Consider the following 18574-nt stretch of genomic DNA (forward strand, 5'->3'; position numbering starts at 1 on the left):
CTCCAGTGCCAGTGCTGGAGAGCTGGCTGAGCCTGCGTCCCAGATGGGATTTTTTCAGAGAACTGCTGAAGGCCTGGTAGCCCAACTGGGAGTAAGGAGTGCCCTGTGGGTTTGCAGGCAAAGGTTTTATCTTGTCCCTGAGATCTGACAAAGCAAAGAGTTGAGAAGATCCCTGAGCCTCCTCCGTCCTGTCCCGGAGAATGAAATGTCCCTTGTTCTGCCTCAGTGAAGCAACAGGTGCGGAGAATTGACCAAATGGAAGAAAATACAGGCCCGGAGAGCACCTCCTGGGCCCTGCAGCCCAGCCACATCTTGTGTTCTGCACTTACATAATAGAGCAAGAGCCGTCTTAAATTACATCTTTCTGTCTCTAATAGCCCCCTGGAAGGCTGCCAGGGCTGCTCTGATACCTAGGAACCATCTTCTAATTTCCAGACTAAATTCATTGACGGTCAGTTTACAGAATAACCACTTGTTCTCGAGCCAACGCTGTCCTTTGGTGCAAATGGTTCTCCTCCCTCCCCGATGTTGAACCTCGCTGTTGTGTTTATTGACTGCAATTATCTTCCCTCTCAGCCTCTGTTTCGGCATGCTGAATAAACCCAGCTATGCTAATCTCTTCTTTAAAGCACAGTCTTTATTCCTTTTGCATGCTAACAGCCCCCACTTTGCACCCGTTGCCACTTGAATGAATTTTTCTTGAATGCTGGATAACCATTACTTCATCTGGGCCTCAGAGGAGATTTTTCTAAAACTTTCTATACTGCTATTAATACAGTATCCCACCTATCGTATCTCAAAATAGCAAAACTGGTGGCCCGCTCCTGGCAGGGAAGGAGGGAAGAAAGGAGATTTCTAATGCTGGACAGGGAATTCCTCAGGACCTCTGTTGTTCCTGGGCTACTGCTGGGTATCACCACCCTCCTCGTGTGTCACAGTACAACCAGCCCTGCAGATAAGTGAAGTCTTGGCAGAGATAACGTGTCATGGTAACAAAATTTTATCCCTGTCAAAATTAGTATTTGGAGGGGACCCAAACAGCGTTATGAACTTTACCAATCAAATGGAAGGCATGCCTTTTGCTGTAAGAAGCCTATTTCCACATGGGATGAAATGACTGAGTGAAAAATGATGTTGAGAGTTGGAGCCAAGAAAAAATAGACACTATGAAGCTGCAGGTTATTTAGTTATATTATGCATATCTTGTGTATATCTTTACCAGACTGATATTTTCTGGTCTATACAATATAGTCTGTATATACTATAACCTCACAAACATTCTCCAAGATACAGATATGGAAGGTGTTAGTTTCACAGCAAAATGAGAAGTCTCACTTGGCCAGAAGTGCTACACAACTTTCTTCTGAGCTTCTGCGGATGGCAAGAGTCATATTTCTGCTGCTCCTTTTAGTTTATGCTTTAGAGCAAACTTCCTAAGACATACTCCAGTTTGGTCAATGCAAGTAGCTCTGGATAAATATGGGAGCATCTGTGCCTGGCAGAGCTACAGGATGGATTCAGATACCCTTAAACAGGAGGTTTATATACATTTTTTAGTAGGGTGTGTTAAAAAGGAGGGATTTTTCTCCAGAGTGGACTTCTATTAGACTGAATAAAAGAATTGTTTTGCATATGCTAATCCAGTTCACATGCTGGTGTGCTCATCTTTTCAGATGCGAGCTGATTTATGACACGATAAATAGGTAGCAGCATGAGTCTGCTGCTAATGACACTGTACCCATTAAAAAGAAAAACTGCTGAGGTTACTCATGGCATTATATAAAAGTATTATGTGCTGAGCAATAACTGCGAATCAAAGAAACATATTGTACTTTCAGTAAAAAGATATTTTCTCTATATAAAATTTCCTTTTTGATAGAGCCAGTTGGAAACCTTCCAGTTAAACAGACTTGGTTTCCAAAATATTTTGGGAAAACATCATAATTTCAACAAACTTCCTGCAGCCTGCCGGTGGCTGTGGCACTCGGGCTTTGGGTCCACACCACTGGGGTGGCTTCATCTCCTGCCTTTTCCCCACACAGGAGCTATTTGGTGGCTATTGGCATTGAAAGGAGGGGAAAGGAGAAAGACCGTCTCTACCTCTCACCCAAAGCGGGCTCCCGGCATGCATTCAGCATGTTGGCTGCCCGCCCCAGAAGACGGGTGCTGGAGGGGAGCTACATCAAAGGGGATCTCCCCTGAGTGCCGTGACCTGGCTTACGGTGGGGAAACTATACTCCAGGGCTGGGGAGGAGGGCTCCTGCATATGCAGGAGAAGCGCCAGAGCCAGGGAGCTTGGCAGCCCTGGCCATGCTGATTGGAAATGGCATAGCCGCTGCCAGCTCCTGCACTGCCTGTGCTGCCCACGCTGCCCACTGCCGCGACTGGCCGGGGGGAGGCAGGAGCAGCGCCGATAGGAAGGGTGCCAAGCTCAGGCAGCACTCGCTCGACATGCTAGGAAGTGTATTTTGGGATGGAGAGGTCAGATGGTTAATCAACTGGAAATGGGATGACGCACCGTTAAAGCACCATGGACTCGCTCTGCAAGCACGCCAGGTTAAGGAAAGACAGGGAGACGCAGACATGTCCTAGGCAAATGTAAAAATATCAGCATTTAGTGTATTGCACAACAGAAAGCGTTGGCGAGCCTCTAGTCTTGAGAGCCTGTTTATCTGTTTTGGCAGGGAGCTATGAGCACGTCAATCTGGATTCTCAAAAGTGCCTGAAAACTGCATTTTGCAGCAGCAAATGAGGCAGAATGACAGTCCTGTCGAAGCCTGCTCTTCCAATGATGCCCCATGAACACCTCTAACTCTATTAACCTATGGCCTATTAAGCTGATTTAAAAGTGGAAATATTAAAAATCGGGGCAGGATACAGCCATAGCAGGAACAAAGCCATTTTAAATCCCCAGGCTTAAACGCCGCCCTTGACTCCACTCCTGTGTTTCCCCGGTTCATGGGAACCCTGATAAACTTGGGCCGGTTTTGGTGGAACGAGATTACGATAGCAAGGACCTTGAAATGTCTCTTAAACAAAGTGTATTGCACCTGGAGGAAGACAAAAGGCTGGCTTGTAACAAAATAATCTCTCAGTCGTTATATTTTGTACTAAGGCAAAGAGCTGATCTTTAAATGATCTCTGTTCCTTTGCTCTTGGTGCTAATTCTGCTGCTTCGCTTGAAGATCTGTTAGCAATTTTATTACAGCCTCTTGTTTCAAGGGATTTTTGACTTGGTCATAAAAGCATGGTCCCAGCTGAAACTTAACATATAAGGTTACAAAATTAAAAAAAAAAAAAGGAAAGAAAAAAGCAAGCAAGCAAACTCAGATATTTTTAAGTCTATAAAAGCGTAAAAAACCCCAGAAGCATGTAGCTTAAAGTAATTACAGTGATTTTTTGTTTTCCCTAGACAGAAGAAATAGCTTTATTTCATTTATTTATTTAACCTATGGGTAATTAATAAATCACCAGCTGAAAACATTGTTTGGGCTAATTTGGAAAAAAATTGAAGTTTTTCAATTGCACATGGCTTTGGATGATATTCCTTACTCCACTAGGTAGAGATTTGTTTATGCAATTTATTAACTCAACAATAATGCCTCCAAAACAATACCTTATTGGCCTGATAACTTAGACTTTTAAAATATTTCTATTGGACCTGAAAAAACCACGATACTCTTAAAGAACCGTACAAATTTGTATTTATGTAAAACTCTTGAATTACAGATCTACCTACTCTGGTAAGCATTAACCAGTGTAAAATCAGTAATTATGTATTTAGTATCTGGTTCAGGCTGGTGTTAGAAGAAACTCAACCATAATATATAGATAGATATATTTATAGTTATTGTATATATAGATTTAAATGCTCATCAAGGGTCTTACTTAAATGTTTTAAACAACTCTCCAGCACAGCTCGCATGGCTCTGTCTATTTTCTTTTCCCCTCTGTACAAAGGGAGAGGTGAGTTAAGGTTGAAGTGTTGGCCTGTTTGGAGCTTTAACTGAATTTCCTTACTCTGTGCATGTAGGTCAAATCCTTTGACATTATACACTTGGTACTGGCACAAAGTAATCTTTCAACTTGAACCATGTGTGATGTGGTGGAAGCTTTTTTTCCCCTTCTGTTCTCCTTTAGTCTGTGAATCGGCTATGGTTAGATCTTTTAAACGAACAGGTGTACTTTCTCCCTCCTTGTGATATGAAAGAAGCATAAAACTCGATTATAGCAATTTATGGTCTCTGAACTTGCTTGGACTTGTATCCATGACACAAGCAGCTTTATGCTCAGATTCGAGACTTGGTAAAATAGGAAGTTAAAATTAACCTCAATCCTTTTATAGATGAAAACCTCAACAAATAAACAGTGGTTTAGTGGCATGGCAACCTGCCCCTTTAAATCCAAGAAGTAGTCTGAGATGTCTATTTTGAGTTAGTTTGGGTTTTTAAAAGAAGATAATTGGACTTGGATGAATAGAGGAATAGCCCGTGATTCATACTGGTGTGAGTTAAAGCAAAGTTTAATGCTACTGCTTGGAAGTTAACAATGTATGGGATTTTTATGCCTTATTTTATGCCTGTATAAACATAGGCATAAAATATATATGCCTGTACACTCTTCAGTGAGAGAGTTTCAATAGAAGTGTTTCAGATACAAAGAAAGATGTGCAGAGAGGTATAGCAATGCTATGGAGCAGGTGAGAATTGTTTCGTTTTTGGGGGCCTGCGTTCTGATGTAGCGCTGCTCATTAAAAATTAAAAAAAAAAGAGAATGTCCCGACTCCCTAGAGGTCACACAGAATGTCCAATCGTCCTTTGAACAGAGGAAAAAATGATGGTGCTGGAGCTCCTTCCTACCCTAGCCCTTTTCCACTGCTGTGATAGCGTGACCCTGAAAAGACAAGCCCTAGAAAGTAAAAGGTGTCTGCAACAGAGACAGTCCCAAATGAGGGAGGCTTCAGTTTGAGGCTTATTTTACTGATAGTGACTGCAAGTCTCAACAAGTTGCTTAATGGATAATGTGCACATTTCAGAGGCAAAGGAAAAGGGGAACCGGGAGAAAGCAGCCCGAGAGACAAAGAGGAGGGTATCAATGAGGGAATGTTAGCAGTTCGATTGCTACCATTTTCTGAGCTATGTCTACAGGTGAAACACAGTAAAATCTTGTTTGCAAAGAGCAAAGCAGAGCAATGTACTAAAACTATTTCTGGAGTGGCTGAATCCCCGGCTGAGCATGAAAAGCCCATCACTCTGAAGTCGTACAAGCAAGGGACTTTCACAGGGAACCAGGGAAGAAGGATACTTGATGTTAAACCTGATACCCTGCTAAGCATATAGTGTTCCCAAGAAGCTGAAGAATGCAAGCCTGCAACCGATACCTCCACCCACGTAGCCGCTGGCTGCTGAGTAGCCATAATAATATGTGCGTTTTTCTTTTACAGGAACGGAGCTGTGTACAGGAGAAACCCAGTGTGGTTTGCTCTGCAAATCAGAAAACTACACGAGGGGACTGCCAGGGGCTGGGAGCGGTGCAGGACTGGATCCCTCATCTGAGCTGACCTGGCATGGCTCCAGGGAGGGAAGGAGGTGTGCAGTCCTTCCAGCTGTCTTTTTGCCTGCCTCTTTCTACAGTACAGCCCGTGGCAATGTGTTGATTTATTTCCCATGCTTCTTAAGAACGCCCGCTTCTGCTTGCAGTGAAGTCAACAGCAGATTTGCAATAGATTTCATTAAGTCAAAGACCTTCCTACCCCTCGAATAAAAGGATGTAACAAGTGTTTTACCTTAGGTAAGCGATAACCTTTTCTGTATGCAACAAAGAGTACCCTGGTTTTAAAAATAAATGCTGAAAAAAGAACTTATTCCAATTTGTGGTAACTATTTCTCCCCAAAACCCCAGCAGAGAACCTCCACTAACGCCACTTCATTCTGGCTGGAAGAATAGAGGAAAACTCCATTAGGAACAGCATTTGCTAAAACTAATAGTGTCCCACACCCGCCCTTTAGGTGCATCTCACTAGGAATCTGCATTTTGACACATACTTTGCAAAACACGTATCAGCTGACGGTTTAGTGACCCGATTCCCTGCTCACTGAGTTCCAGCTGATCCCAGGGACAGAGCTGATTTTAGCAGGGACACACTCAGCTCTAGAAGTGGCAGATAAGATGTCAGGCTAGATGACTTGGTTTCATTGGCACCATCCGAGCCTGAGCCTCAGAGGAAATCGGACTCCTGAGCCACCGTTTTACAAGTTTTTGTTCAAATAAAACCCACTGGATAACCACTGGCCACAGAATTACGCTCAAACCAGCCTGCCCATATTAACGTCTTAGCACTATGAGGTTGCCTTCAGGGGAAAAAGCACTTTGCAGAGCTTTCTTTGCTATTGCCTTCCTGGGAAATGTCAAAGCGAGGCGTTGACAGTTTTTCTCTCTCAGTCAAGCACACAATGTAATTGATAAATATCCATTAGGAAATATACCTACACATAGGCCTCGCATAATGCACCTTTGCAAGAAAACAACAACTTTCAAGATGTTACTGTTCTATAACGGTACCATAGGTGAGGTTAACAAACACCATGAGCTGTACTGACACCAGGAAGACAAGGCAGTACGGACCCCTTAAAATCTGTCAGGTCTTTAGAAATACAGACATATGTTAGGCCACCCCTCCTTTCCCTCATTAAAGGCTCTCATTCATTAAAGGCAGCCAAGGAGAGTCCAGAAGAGCTGGAGGGATGAGGGGGCAGCACCTGCGAGCCCCCACGCTCCACAGGCTGGCAGGGTGGAGGTGGGCGAGCGGGGGGAGGATTTCAGGTACTTACCCTGAATCTGACTCTGAGGCTGAGGGTTAAAAGCAGTGGTGTGGTTCAAGGAGGCTCGTGGGTTGGGTGTGGGGGCTGGGTGGTGTGGGCTGACCCTCATGGCCGTACGACGCAACTGCTCCAGTTCACTCAGGCGCTCTGAAAAGGACAAGCTCCCGGGCTTTGTCTGCTCATCTATTTTCTGACGATGTCCTATTGTGGGAGGGGGGGGAAAAAGATCAGAAAATCTCACTGATACATGAGGTCTGTTGATTTATTTTCTTTTTTATTTTTTTTTTTTATTAACCCCTCATCCACTGGCAAAGTACCTAACCAGCTAGCGGCCATCTGAAATTAAACTGAAACTACCTCTCTGCAAGAACAGGAGACACAAGCAAGTCATGCATTGTAACCGTATCGTGGGGCAGCCCGAGACATGGCCTAGTCTAAAGAACCAGACCCACTGAAAATCGCAGTGCCTTCTTACATCTCACACTAGGAGAGGAGGCATTTTTAAAAAGATGGTCTGCAAAGGTGAATAAAAGGAGGAACTTCTAGTGGTCCCTGTGCTAAACCTGCACTAATGAAAAATTTGATCCCAGGTTGTCATAAGGTACCATAATTAGACAAGAATTATGGAGGTATAAAATAACAAATCCAAACAAATCCCATTTTTGAATGCTTTTGTAATTTACAGACAGAAATAGGAAAGAAACACCACAAGCTGGCAGAATTGCAATTGGAATAGTGAAGTCTCTCTTAGTGGCATCAGGAGCTTCAAAAACATGAGGTCCCACCAGACGTCCAACTATAAGACAGTACATGCTGACATTACAGCATCGGCCAGTGCACAGTGGACTTGGCCAGCACTCCCCAGGGCATCCCTTGGAGCCTGGTCCCCATGAAGCTCCGGTGCTGTGGCCCTGCGGGTCTGGGAAAGGGCAAGGAAGGCGCTGGAGAGGCCCAGCTCCAGTGCAGCATTGAGGCACATTCAGATACAGCTGGAAGGGCAGAGACATATCTCATCATGGGCAGGACTGGTTTCAAGATAAGCCTTAGCTAGCAGCAACAAGTGGTACACAAGGACTAAGGTAATGCACTTCTAACTGTTGCCTGTGGCTGCTCTCTGCTCTGGGATCCTTTGTGTATCAATGTGCCACCACAAAGACTGCACACAGAGCATACAAGAGGGGCGTCTCATCTGCTGGAGCACTTGCTTCTCCAGCAGCCAGGACAAAAGCTCAAATTTTAGATTCTCTTCCCACCCTCTTAAGAGTTAACCTTAAGAGGAGGTGGCACTGCCACCACCTTGCAAACCACTCTTGTGTCCATTGGTTTCCAGCCCTATGAGATATTAAAAAGTGGGTATCTTACCCTGGAAGGCTGCTGACATTACAGTTTGGGGCTGAAACGGAAACCTCCCTAGCAGACCTGTGTATAGCGAAATGTCTGAAACGAGATGGTTCAGCAATGATCCCAACGAGGTGGAATCAAAACTTTCCTTTGAAATATTCCCTCTTCCCCCAATAGGGCTTTTTCTTCTTAAAGATCACAGTAAACAGCCTTTCAGCAGAAAGCCCAAAAGCAGTTGCTGGCACACAGGTTGTCCTTTCAAAGGCGCTCTTTGCAAATGGAGGGCAAGATACTAACTGCAATGACTCCATGAGAAAATATCCTCAACCCACCTGTATTTAGTTAATGGAGGAGGATCCCCAGCTCCCAAAATGTAATTTTTGTACCTTCTGCTTGGGGACCTTCTTGTGGAGCAGTGAATGTCATCGCTCTGCCTTTTCCCCCAAACCCAATCCCATTTTTGCCCTTTGCATTTGTCTCATGAAATGAGCTGCCTCGTGAATCTTTGCAGCATATCCCTTCCCCTTTCTTCCTGTAGGGCACTGTTACCCTGACGGGAATGCATGTCAAATCGAGCACAGTGGTCAAACATATTTTTTTCTACTTTTTCTCTTGAAGAAGGAGGCTTTATACTTGGTTTCTGCTGAACACCATAGTTTGCTCTCTATCTGCTCCCAATTTTCATTTTCTTGTCGTGAAGAGTTGCCTTCTGCAGCTTTCTTTGCATCTCCATCCTCCCCTCAAGGAGGTGGCCAGTGCTGTTCCTATGGTGAGACTTCTCTCAACTCACGTCTACAGCAGTGAAACAGACTGGTACAAAACTCCTGAAAATAGTCCACCTTGCTCTATTCCACATATCCCTGTAGTATTTAATGCATAAACATTCATAAACATCCAGCTTCCAATTTTGAGTATCAGTGAATAGGTGGCAAAAGAGCTCTGAAGAGCTCTGTATACCCCTTACTCTACAGAGCACTCTTTCAAGCCACCCTAACAGCTCAGTCAAGACACAGGACCATTTTATGCACTAAAAAGAAAATGTGCATTTAAAAGCAGTTCCCAGTAGCTGCATTTCTAAAATTAAATTTTATAACTTGTATTATGATTCCAAATCGCAGTGGCTCAGCGTTTCTTCCTGTTGCCAGGCCCTTTGGCACAGCTTGAACTGTCTCAGATTCCACACTGTGCTGTAAATTATCCCAAGATGGGGGGGGAAGGGGAATTAAAATATAAAAAGACATATTATATAGTAGTGGTTTCATCATTAAAGAGTCCCATTAAGCTTCAAAAAAAAAAAAAAAAGAAAGAAAAAAAGGGAGAGGAGGAGAGAAGAAAGATGAAAAAGACTTCTATCTGACATTCTGGTTGGTCAAGAGCAAACGCTTCATCTGTCAGCAGTGCAAAGCTGGATGCTGCCTCATGCCTTGGGCTTCTAACGCTGGACTTGAACGCAAACACGTGGAGTCTTACAAGATGTGTAAAATACCTCATATATTTGGATTATTTTAAGCTTCAGCAAGCTGAACCCAGGGCTTGCAGAGCCAAGAGCCAGGTCCTTCCAAATCCATCCTCCCAATGTAATTTATTCCTAATGTTGAATTCCGCTCAGACATCTCCTGCTTTAAGTGAGTGCACCAATGCCAAGTTTGACCTCCTGCTACCCTACTTTCTCCTCCTACCTCCCTGGTGCTGCCCTCCCAGCATGTGGAGTTTTGCCTGCTTGGCACAAAACCAAGCATCCCAGCAACGCAAGCCGGTGTGCTAGCAGCCTCGCATGGAGGTGAGCTGTTCCTCTGAAGCCAACAGGACAAGGGCTGCATTAAGGCCAGTGAGGCAAGAATTAACTTCCCCCTTTGAATCTAGCTCAGGCACTAAATTTGTGTCGAGCTGGCACAATGCCGGGCACAGCAGACAAACCCGAGCTTGCTCTGAACAACCCAGCTCGCAGCCAGCAAGCAGGGCAAATTAACCCAGGCACAGCATCCTCCCAAGGTCACCGCAGGGCACCCTGATCCCAGGCCAGCTCCTTCAAGCTGATGGGAGTATCTCTGCATGTCTCCACTGCGCATCCACCAGGCAAAACTCCTGGACCACCCCCCACCCCAGCCCAGGTCATCCTGCTGAACGTGAGAGCTGCTTCATCCCTTGGGCTTGTGGAAATCCCACTCGTGTCAGCGTATTCAGGGAGGAAAAAAACAGTGCCAGCAGGTTCCTTCTGAGGGGAACTCTGCTGTTGGTTTCATCCATATGTTGTAATTTTTGGTGGGAACTACCTAGAAACAACGTCAGGCAATAGTCACCTCAAGATGTAGCTCCAGAAGTGGCTTTTTTCTCCCCAAGCAGAAGAGCTATTTCACCTTTTCTCCCTTGCTGACTGCTGCAGGTAACAGCACAGAACCTGTTTTGCATGAAAGTCTGCAGCAGGAAAGTAAAGAACTGTGTCAGAAAAATGTAACAAATATAAATGGTTTTCCCAAGCCACTATAAATGCACAGGCAGAGTTTTGCTAGGGTGACTTGTATTTTCTTGTTTATTAGCTTTACTTTGAAGTTATCCTCTAAACACCTTGCTTAAAGAGCAGGCAAGTTATCCTCAGTTCACCCCTGTAAAGCCCAGGACTATTATTATCCTCCTTTTATAAGTGGAAAACTGAATGACAGAGAAGTGAGGTGACTTGCCCGTGGTCAGGCGGTGACCCTGTGGCAGATGCTCACCTCCCAGCTCAGTGCAATGACCACAAGCTCAGGCTTCCCCTTCGCAGGAGAGCAGTGTGATGCAGGATGAAAAAGAGAAGCAGGAAGTCGCTTGGAAACTGGTGCGGCTCTGCTGAGGTGGCAGTTTGGCCACAAGGATCTGCCACGAAAATTTTGCAAATCAGATGGGACTTAATGGAAGCCAACCAAACATCCAGCTGTTGAATGAAGACCTTGGCCCAGAGCTCACGGAGAGTGATGGCTTGCCATGAGACAGCACCACAGTCCTCTTTCTCTCCCCACATCCTCCTTTTTGTCAAGCATCAATTTGCAGGTACTATCAGAGGAAAAAAACAGGCAACTTCTTTGTCCTTGGGTTGCAGGGTCAGTGTTTGAGACACTGGAATAAATAGGACATACAGCCTACTTGGCTAAACCCAGGTTTTGGGGGCTTTTGGACTTTTTCTTAACTTATCCCTTTCAAATACTGTCTCGGTGAGGCCAGGTGGATTTTTTTACACAGAATATTAAGCAAAGAGGGCAGAGAAAACATTAGCTTTTCCGATACTTTTACAGCAACACAACATGAAAGTGCTTTCCCTCTTAATGGGAGGGAAACGCAGTTTTATAGACTTTAAGAGACTGTGGAGCACTCAGCTTGGCCTGCAGCCATCTGGTTGGGGCTCTGGATGTGGGGCTTGGATGTGGATCCAAGAACAAAGTGCCTTGGCAGCCCCCGTTTTTGTTCACATCGGGCACTCGTTGGGAATGGTTGCTCAGTCTGGGTTTCACGCTGCAGCCAGCCCCACGGAGACGACAGCAGCGCTCCGGGCTGCCTTGACGTGCCTGGTGTCCCATTGCTTCACTTTTAGCTGAGTTTTTAAAAGTGTCACTAGATGCCTTTCAGGTTCCGAGGGGGAGAAGCAGGTAAAACAGAGGCTAAGGAAAGGCATGAGGCCGTCGGTACTCTCATTCTGCCAGCTGAAGCTACTAAAATTCCTGTGGGTACCCAGGACTGTTTTACAAGTAAACGCTGCTGGAATGGATTAATGGACATTTTTTTTTTTCTTTTAATCAAGTCACAGGATGACTACACTCTCCTGTCACTTGCTGTCATTCACTCACAAATCTGACTATTTGGAGCTTGTGCACTGGGAGGTATTAACGCCCACAAAAGATTGGGCTTGGGGAACCAGGTGTCTGAGGGAGACTCACTGGCTCACGGCTGCTGAGCACCCTGGCTAGAGGCAGACCCAAACAGAAGTGCCACCGGTTTTCATGTGTATTATCCACAAGTTTTCTGCCCAAAATGAGCAGGTTGTACTTGCGTGGAGATAGTATAAATGGAGTTTAATTAAGCAGAACCCTTTCTCTCCAAGGGGAGCGGGATACCTCCCCCTCTCTCCTTTGCCCCCGTCCCCTTTTCCCAGGTGGCAATGGAAACCTTTCACGCCCAAAAAGTGGGTTATACACAGGAAAATACAGCATCTGGCCAGACTTTGCTGAAGTAGGGAGTGACTGATGAGACCCGATGCTTTGGTTTAACGAAAGATGGCTGCTTTGGAACCACGTTGGACCTCGATCCAAGCATCTCCTCTTTTCAGGGCTGTTTGTGTTCAGGGCTTTGGTTTGGCTCCAGCTCTAGTGGGGTAGAAAATAAGCCATGTTTCATTGTGTCTAGCTAATAAAGTGGTAAACATTGTTTTGTGCCATGGAGCTAAAATAAATCCAATTATTTTGTACATAGTGAAGGATGAGAAGAAAATATACTCTTTCACATTGTTCTAGGAAGTGAGTACACTATCTTTAGTGCAAAAAATATTATATTCTTCTAAACAAAAGTTAATTAAAGCATAGTGCTTCTATATTACTAAAAAGCTGGGAATTACAAATGCTGGAAAATCAGCTATTCTGCTTGTAAAATAAGCATTTTTTGCTAAAAATAGAAATAGTGCCTTAAGTGCATAAACCACTAATATTTTTCTATGTGCCAGATATCCCAGGTATAAAATACTTTGCACACTCCTTTTCCCTGATTTCCTATCTGCACAGAAAGAGCAAGTAGTATAGCTTTACTAGGACACCGTTTGGTGTGTTTTCAAACAGATCTGACTTGATCCTGCAGAGTTGTATGCACATGCTTAGCATAAGGCACTAACAACTGTTACACGGCAGCCCATGGGCGTCTAGGAAATCACGCTTGAAAATAAAACCAGTCTGTAGAGTGGTTTCCTCTCTAGCCTCCATCACTCGGAAAAGTCTTATAATGCACTTAGGCATTAGAAGGATCAGTACAGGACAGCATCGGAGCTCACCAACCTCTTGTACAGTCTTAAAAATATAATGTAAAAAGTTCCTAAAAACTGAATTAGACATGCTGTAGGATATTTTCTCTTTCCTCAGTTAAAAATCTTACTGCTGTGGTGAGGAAAAATAATGGTGACGGTAGTCAGAGCTTTGAGTAGACTCATCATTAATTATATTTTTTTTGCTGTTTTTCTTAAGCACTGTACAACACAAGCCTTCTTTCCAGACAGAAGGAACATCATAGTAGACAGGATATTATGCTAAATGTTTTTGTGTTGTGTCTGTAATTACCAGCAGAATCAGTGCTGGTCATCAGTCCCAACCTGACCGTAGGCACGAGGTGCTGGGAAACGTGTGAATGAGGCTGGATATTATGTGAGTCAATGACCAGGCTGACATCCAGCCACCCTTCAGAAGAAAAATGCCAAGCAATGCCGAGCATGGACAGACTGACACTGGGAAGCCCTTCCAGATGCAGTTCTCCTATCAGCTCCCTGGCAAACCTCACCCTTTCTGTGTCTCTAGGGAAAAATCTGCTTGTTACTGTGAGTAACTGCAGACACAGGAGGCATTTCAGGTATGATCCTTTGCTGAGCATTTACTTTTTTCCACCAGGTGATCCAATCTGGCTGTGTGTTGAACATGTGTCCACTGATACGAACAAGGTGAACAGAGAGTTACAGAGCAGGTTCCCTGCTCTCTGGTAACTCCCCACTTTGCCTGGGGGAAACCCCAGGTAGCTTCTTGCACCTCTGTTGGAGGTCTAGTCAGCCTACTGTAACGACATGCACCCTGAGCAGCTGGTGCATTTTTTTCCTATGTGTTTTAACAGTAGTTAAACAATATTTTGGTAATATTTTTCCTCTTACCTCTTCTTTTTAAAATCAGTGCTTTTAAAAAAACCGACACAAACAGATGCTATAGGTAGAGCAAAATTTGCGGATAGAGGGAGTCCTGCCCCGGAACAAACAAGAGCAGGCGGGAGAGTCCGGATCAAGGCCCTCTTCATGGTCTATACTAGGAAAAAAACTTCAGTTTCCTTTTTTCTAGGTGAGTGCCCTAATTGCAGGCTGGAAGCCCTTTTCATCACTGATCCGCTATCCAGCTACATCAGGAGATCTCCAGCAGGGAATGTCTCCAGGAAAAGGGACAAGCGGAGGCTGCTGGTCTCCCTCGCTCCAGCCAGCATGCTGCCTGCAAGACTACGGGCTCCTCTGGGCCGCATCCCTCCGGCCCTCTCCCTGCCTCCTGACAAATATATGAAAACCCTCATGTCTACCCTGACGTACCACAGACAGAAAAAGCAATCTTGACAATTTTTGCAAGGCAGTAAATATGCTTCCTTTCCCCCCACCAAAAATTCTGGTGAACCTGACATGTATGTGTCCTCTGCTTCTGTCAGGGAAGTGCAATTATTCTGTGGGTTCACCCCAGGAATTAGGTCATGACAGCAAAGTAAAAGTAAGGGAACCAAGCGTTAGGAGTTTGGAGGGAAGAGATTGTTCATGAAAGTTAAATTAGTCTGCAAAATTATACCCTTCGCTTTCTTTTCCCTTTCCCGATGTCAATGTATATCCTTTAAAAATCCTGACTCCTTGACAAAGTTTGAATGACTCCCAACTTAAGCATCGCATTGCCAAAAGCCTCTTTTGTTTCTTTATAGTTTGCATCTTCCCACACGTACAAACCGCCATAAGAATACCCTCCAGCCATGGGCTGAGACATCATAGTTGCAGATATGTATGAGAGAGTAGGTGCAGAATGAGGCACAACCAGCCAACCAACAGCTCAACAAGCAACCAAGAAAAATACAGGCACAAAAAGACACCTCTGTCCAAAGAAAAGCTGCAGAAACACAAGGCTCAGGCAGCAAGGACTGAGCTCCCATTTGAGCAGCCCTTGGGAGAAGGTTGTCTCTCTGCTGAAAACAGGGGACCAGGCTCCTAATTCAGACACCTTAATCAAATGCATAAGCTTAGGTGGGATGAATCTGGACCCTCTCCCTCAGCCTGAGCGGGAAAAGCGAGGGATGATAGCATTTGCCACCTTTGCAGTGCCTCTGAGAGGACAAATGAATGGGAAAGTGGGTCGCACAAACATCACATATTGGAGGTCAGAGAAATAGCTTGGACAGAAACCCATTTCATCAGCCCACTGAAATATCTCTAGACAGTGAAAGGTCTTCATCATTCAGCCTCAGCCAGAGTTGAACAAAGGACCTGCAACTTAAAAGTCAAGTCCTGTGGCTCACTGTTTATGTAAACCAGGGAAATTTGGCAACACAAAAGTAAATTTACCCCCCATGGATATTGACCATTTAGCATTTGATGACTTGCAAAAATATTTGCTCCTGTCCAAAAAAAGTATCTAGCTGGCTACGCGCTTCCCTTGAACTAAAGACCTTTGCTTTTACCAAGTCCGGTAACTGGTGTTTCCACACAATAGTTGAAAATACCTGTTTTTCAAAAAAAAAGAGTTTCAATATTTTAATCTGTAGGTTACTTAGAAGTCCCTCCTCTGTACTAATGCTCCATTGTGCCTACACAAGACTGCAGTTCACTGAAAGCTCATAAATTTCATGTGGTTCTGTCTAGTCTCTATTTTAGGTTCTTGAACCATTTTTTGCTTTCCTCATTTTCTTTGCAGCTGCAGAGAGATATAGTAAGCTACTGTATAACATTTTGAAAGCAGGGCCTCTGAGAAGTTTCCAAACTGCATACAAGCAGGTTATTCTTTGGCTTGTTTTCTTTGGCTTGGTGTTAGCAGTACAGAATGAGTCAAACAGTATTAACTTTCAAGAGGGAAGTGGTGTGGTCAACCAAAACTGTTTGCGGCTAGATTGCGAAGATAGGTAGAGCAGGTAATGAAGAACAGCCCATAATGCAGGGTGTAGGTAGGAGAGGCAGACAGACTCAGACAAACAGAATCCTTAATAATTAAATCAACACTGTCACCTAAATTTTTCTGCAGCTTTATGTGCTAAGGTTATGACACAGCCTGGATTTTCTGAACTGGTCAGCCTTGAGGAGATGGCCTGGTGCATGTTGTGCATAAGGGACTCAAATATAACACTCTGCAAGGGAAGAATAAAGGTTGGGTGCTATGAAAAGAAAATAAAAAGAAATATATCAACTTTTCATTTGTGCCTGCTTAAATTCTTTCTTGTGTCTCCACCCATTTTTACAAGCTGTTCCTTATCTGTTCCACAATTAAAGAAGGCAAGGAAGATGTTTCCATCCTTCCTTCTCTCTAGGATGTGTTTTAGGTATTAACAAGCACATTGTGCCCTCATACAACAGACAACCCTTTCTCTTATGGTTCAGAAGAGTCGAGATGGCTTCTCCCGAGCATTGCTCTCCCTCACGCTTTGCACAGACCTGTGCAGAACTGACATAGGAACAGTCTGACCAAGATTTCTCATTAACACTAATAGAAAATGCATTTACTCATTACAATTCCCAATTGCAGCAGACAAAGGGCACAAATGGAGATGCAGAGCAAAAGTCCTTTCTACATTCTTCATAATGGGTGACAGAGGATGAAGCAAAATCCTGCAGTGTTTTTGTTTGGGCCTGAAAGGAGGAAACTGCTGCACCTTCTGGTAATCCAGGGCAGGTGAAGCTGGGAGGGACTGCAGCACGGATGAGTTTTCACCCCTTCCAGTTATATTCCGAGAAGAAAGGGCTGTTCACTGGAAGTGCCACACAGCTTCATATAGCCTTTCTTTTAGACGGGTGTTGTTTTGGTAAACCCGTAAGTAAGGCAACTCCTTAAAAACAGAGGCTTCAGAAAAGGTCCTGCACTGCCAGAAGTTTGCTTGGCAAATGGGAGTGTCTGACCACTCCAGACAGGGTGAAAATTTCCTTCCACCTTCTGCCAGGTCCCTTAGGAGCCTGAGGAAGAGAAAGCCCCCTCTCTCCCACCTCCTGCAGAGCAGGGTGAAGGAAGCAGGTTGCAAAGGTTGTGTGTAATCGAGTCCTGCTGCCCTTCAGCCAATCCCTCCACCCCTGCAGTAAACTTTCTCATCTGACAGTAGTGTGGTAGGTATTTGGTGGTGAACCCTGGAGGGGACAGTGGGATAGCTGACCAATGCTCCACCAGCCCAGCTTTGCTAGCTAACCTCCTTCTAGAAAGGGTAGGGCCATACGACACCCTTACAACCACAGCAGGCAAGTGCAACATGGGATTTGAGCTACAAGCCCATCCTTCCCCAGCTCATGCAAAGCCCCAGCAGCTGCTACAAATGTTTCAGTCACTAACGTTTAATGATTGCCATTCAAAAGTCCGTCCTTGCTGAAGAAGCACGATGGATGAAGAACCAGACTCAGAAATCTTTGATTCAGAGCACCACCAACTAACTTCACTGGAAGGACACTTGGCATGTCAGTGAACTAGGGTCTTCAGTGGGGACCAGTGTATAGTCATATCCCCTTCAGTCAACCTACTTCCCAGGGTGCTGCATATTAATGCTTTTCTTTACATACACACACACAAAATACAAGTGGCATCTATACAGTCTTTTCGCATATTTCTATGGAAAATGGTTCCCCACAAAAGACTTGTTGACCGATCTTAACAGCTACAAATTCTTTGTAGGTAAGTGCAGCTGACAGGAGAAAGTCAGACCTACTGACTGCATAGGAAGCATTCTCAGAAGTAATATACATTCAACTAATTCTGATTTTGTCACAGTTACGGAGTACCCGCCCACTGATTCCAGCAGAGCTAGACTGAGGCTGTATAGCCCTTGAAAATCCCACCATGCAAATACAAGTAAACACTTAAAAATATTCACCACCGTCTTTGTAGCCATTCAACCCCTAGGCAATATAACAATGAAGTGCAAAACCTGAAAGATTGACAAAGATGGAAAAAGTGAAAGAAATTAAAAATAAATACCTACCTGTTCTCAATTTTAAATCACACTAATTCGGGGGGGGGGGAGGGGGGGGCTCAAGGAGAGTTGTGTGGGATCGAGTGACTCAAAACAGGGAATTGAAATAATTTCTATAGGACTGGGTCAGTCTTACTGCCATTCCTAGCCCACACTGCAGCAGCTCTGGTTTCCTGTTTACCTGCTTTATGTGAGGAAGGAACTTGTCTTTTCAACACTTCTGTGTATCTTTAAAAAAATCAGCAAAATAACTAGGCAAGCAAATATATATGAGCACTCCCAGAAGAACAATCTTGACACAAGATTTTGTATTGCACGTATTTGGCAATTTTATTAAACTAAAGCAATTAATTCCCTGCCTCACATCACCCAACATCAACTCTCCTAACTGACTCAGCAGTGGGACTGATAAATGCCAGGGGAAAGAAACCTGTTACATCTTTTCCAGATGGAAAAGACACATCCGCACCATGAAACCTCAAGGATGCTGATATTAAAAACCTATTGAGGTCCTACCT

The 18574-nt window shown here is 44.5% G+C and overlaps 1 protein-coding gene across 2 annotated transcripts in view; it reads right to left on the reverse strand.

The window, feature by feature from the left end:
• RUNX1 (RUNX family transcription factor 1) overlaps positions 1-18574 on the reverse strand; it is a 176103-nt gene that overhangs the window by 28112 nt on the left and 129417 nt on the right. The window contains exon 6 of one of the 2 annotated variants that reach the window (XM_064471344.1): positions 6831-7022. The exons of the other annotated variant lie outside the window; for it this stretch is intronic. Coding sequence (XP_064327414.1) covers positions 6831-7022 — 192 coding nt within the window. The remainder of the gene's footprint in view (positions 1-6830; positions 7023-18574) is intronic. 2 annotated transcript variants of the gene reach the window in all.

The sequence above is a fragment of the Phalacrocorax carbo genome, chromosome 1 (genome assembly GCF_963921805.1).
Source record: "Phalacrocorax carbo chromosome 1, bPhaCar2.1, whole genome shotgun sequence".
NCBI lineage: Eukaryota > Metazoa > Chordata > Aves > Suliformes > Phalacrocoracidae > Phalacrocorax > Phalacrocorax carbo.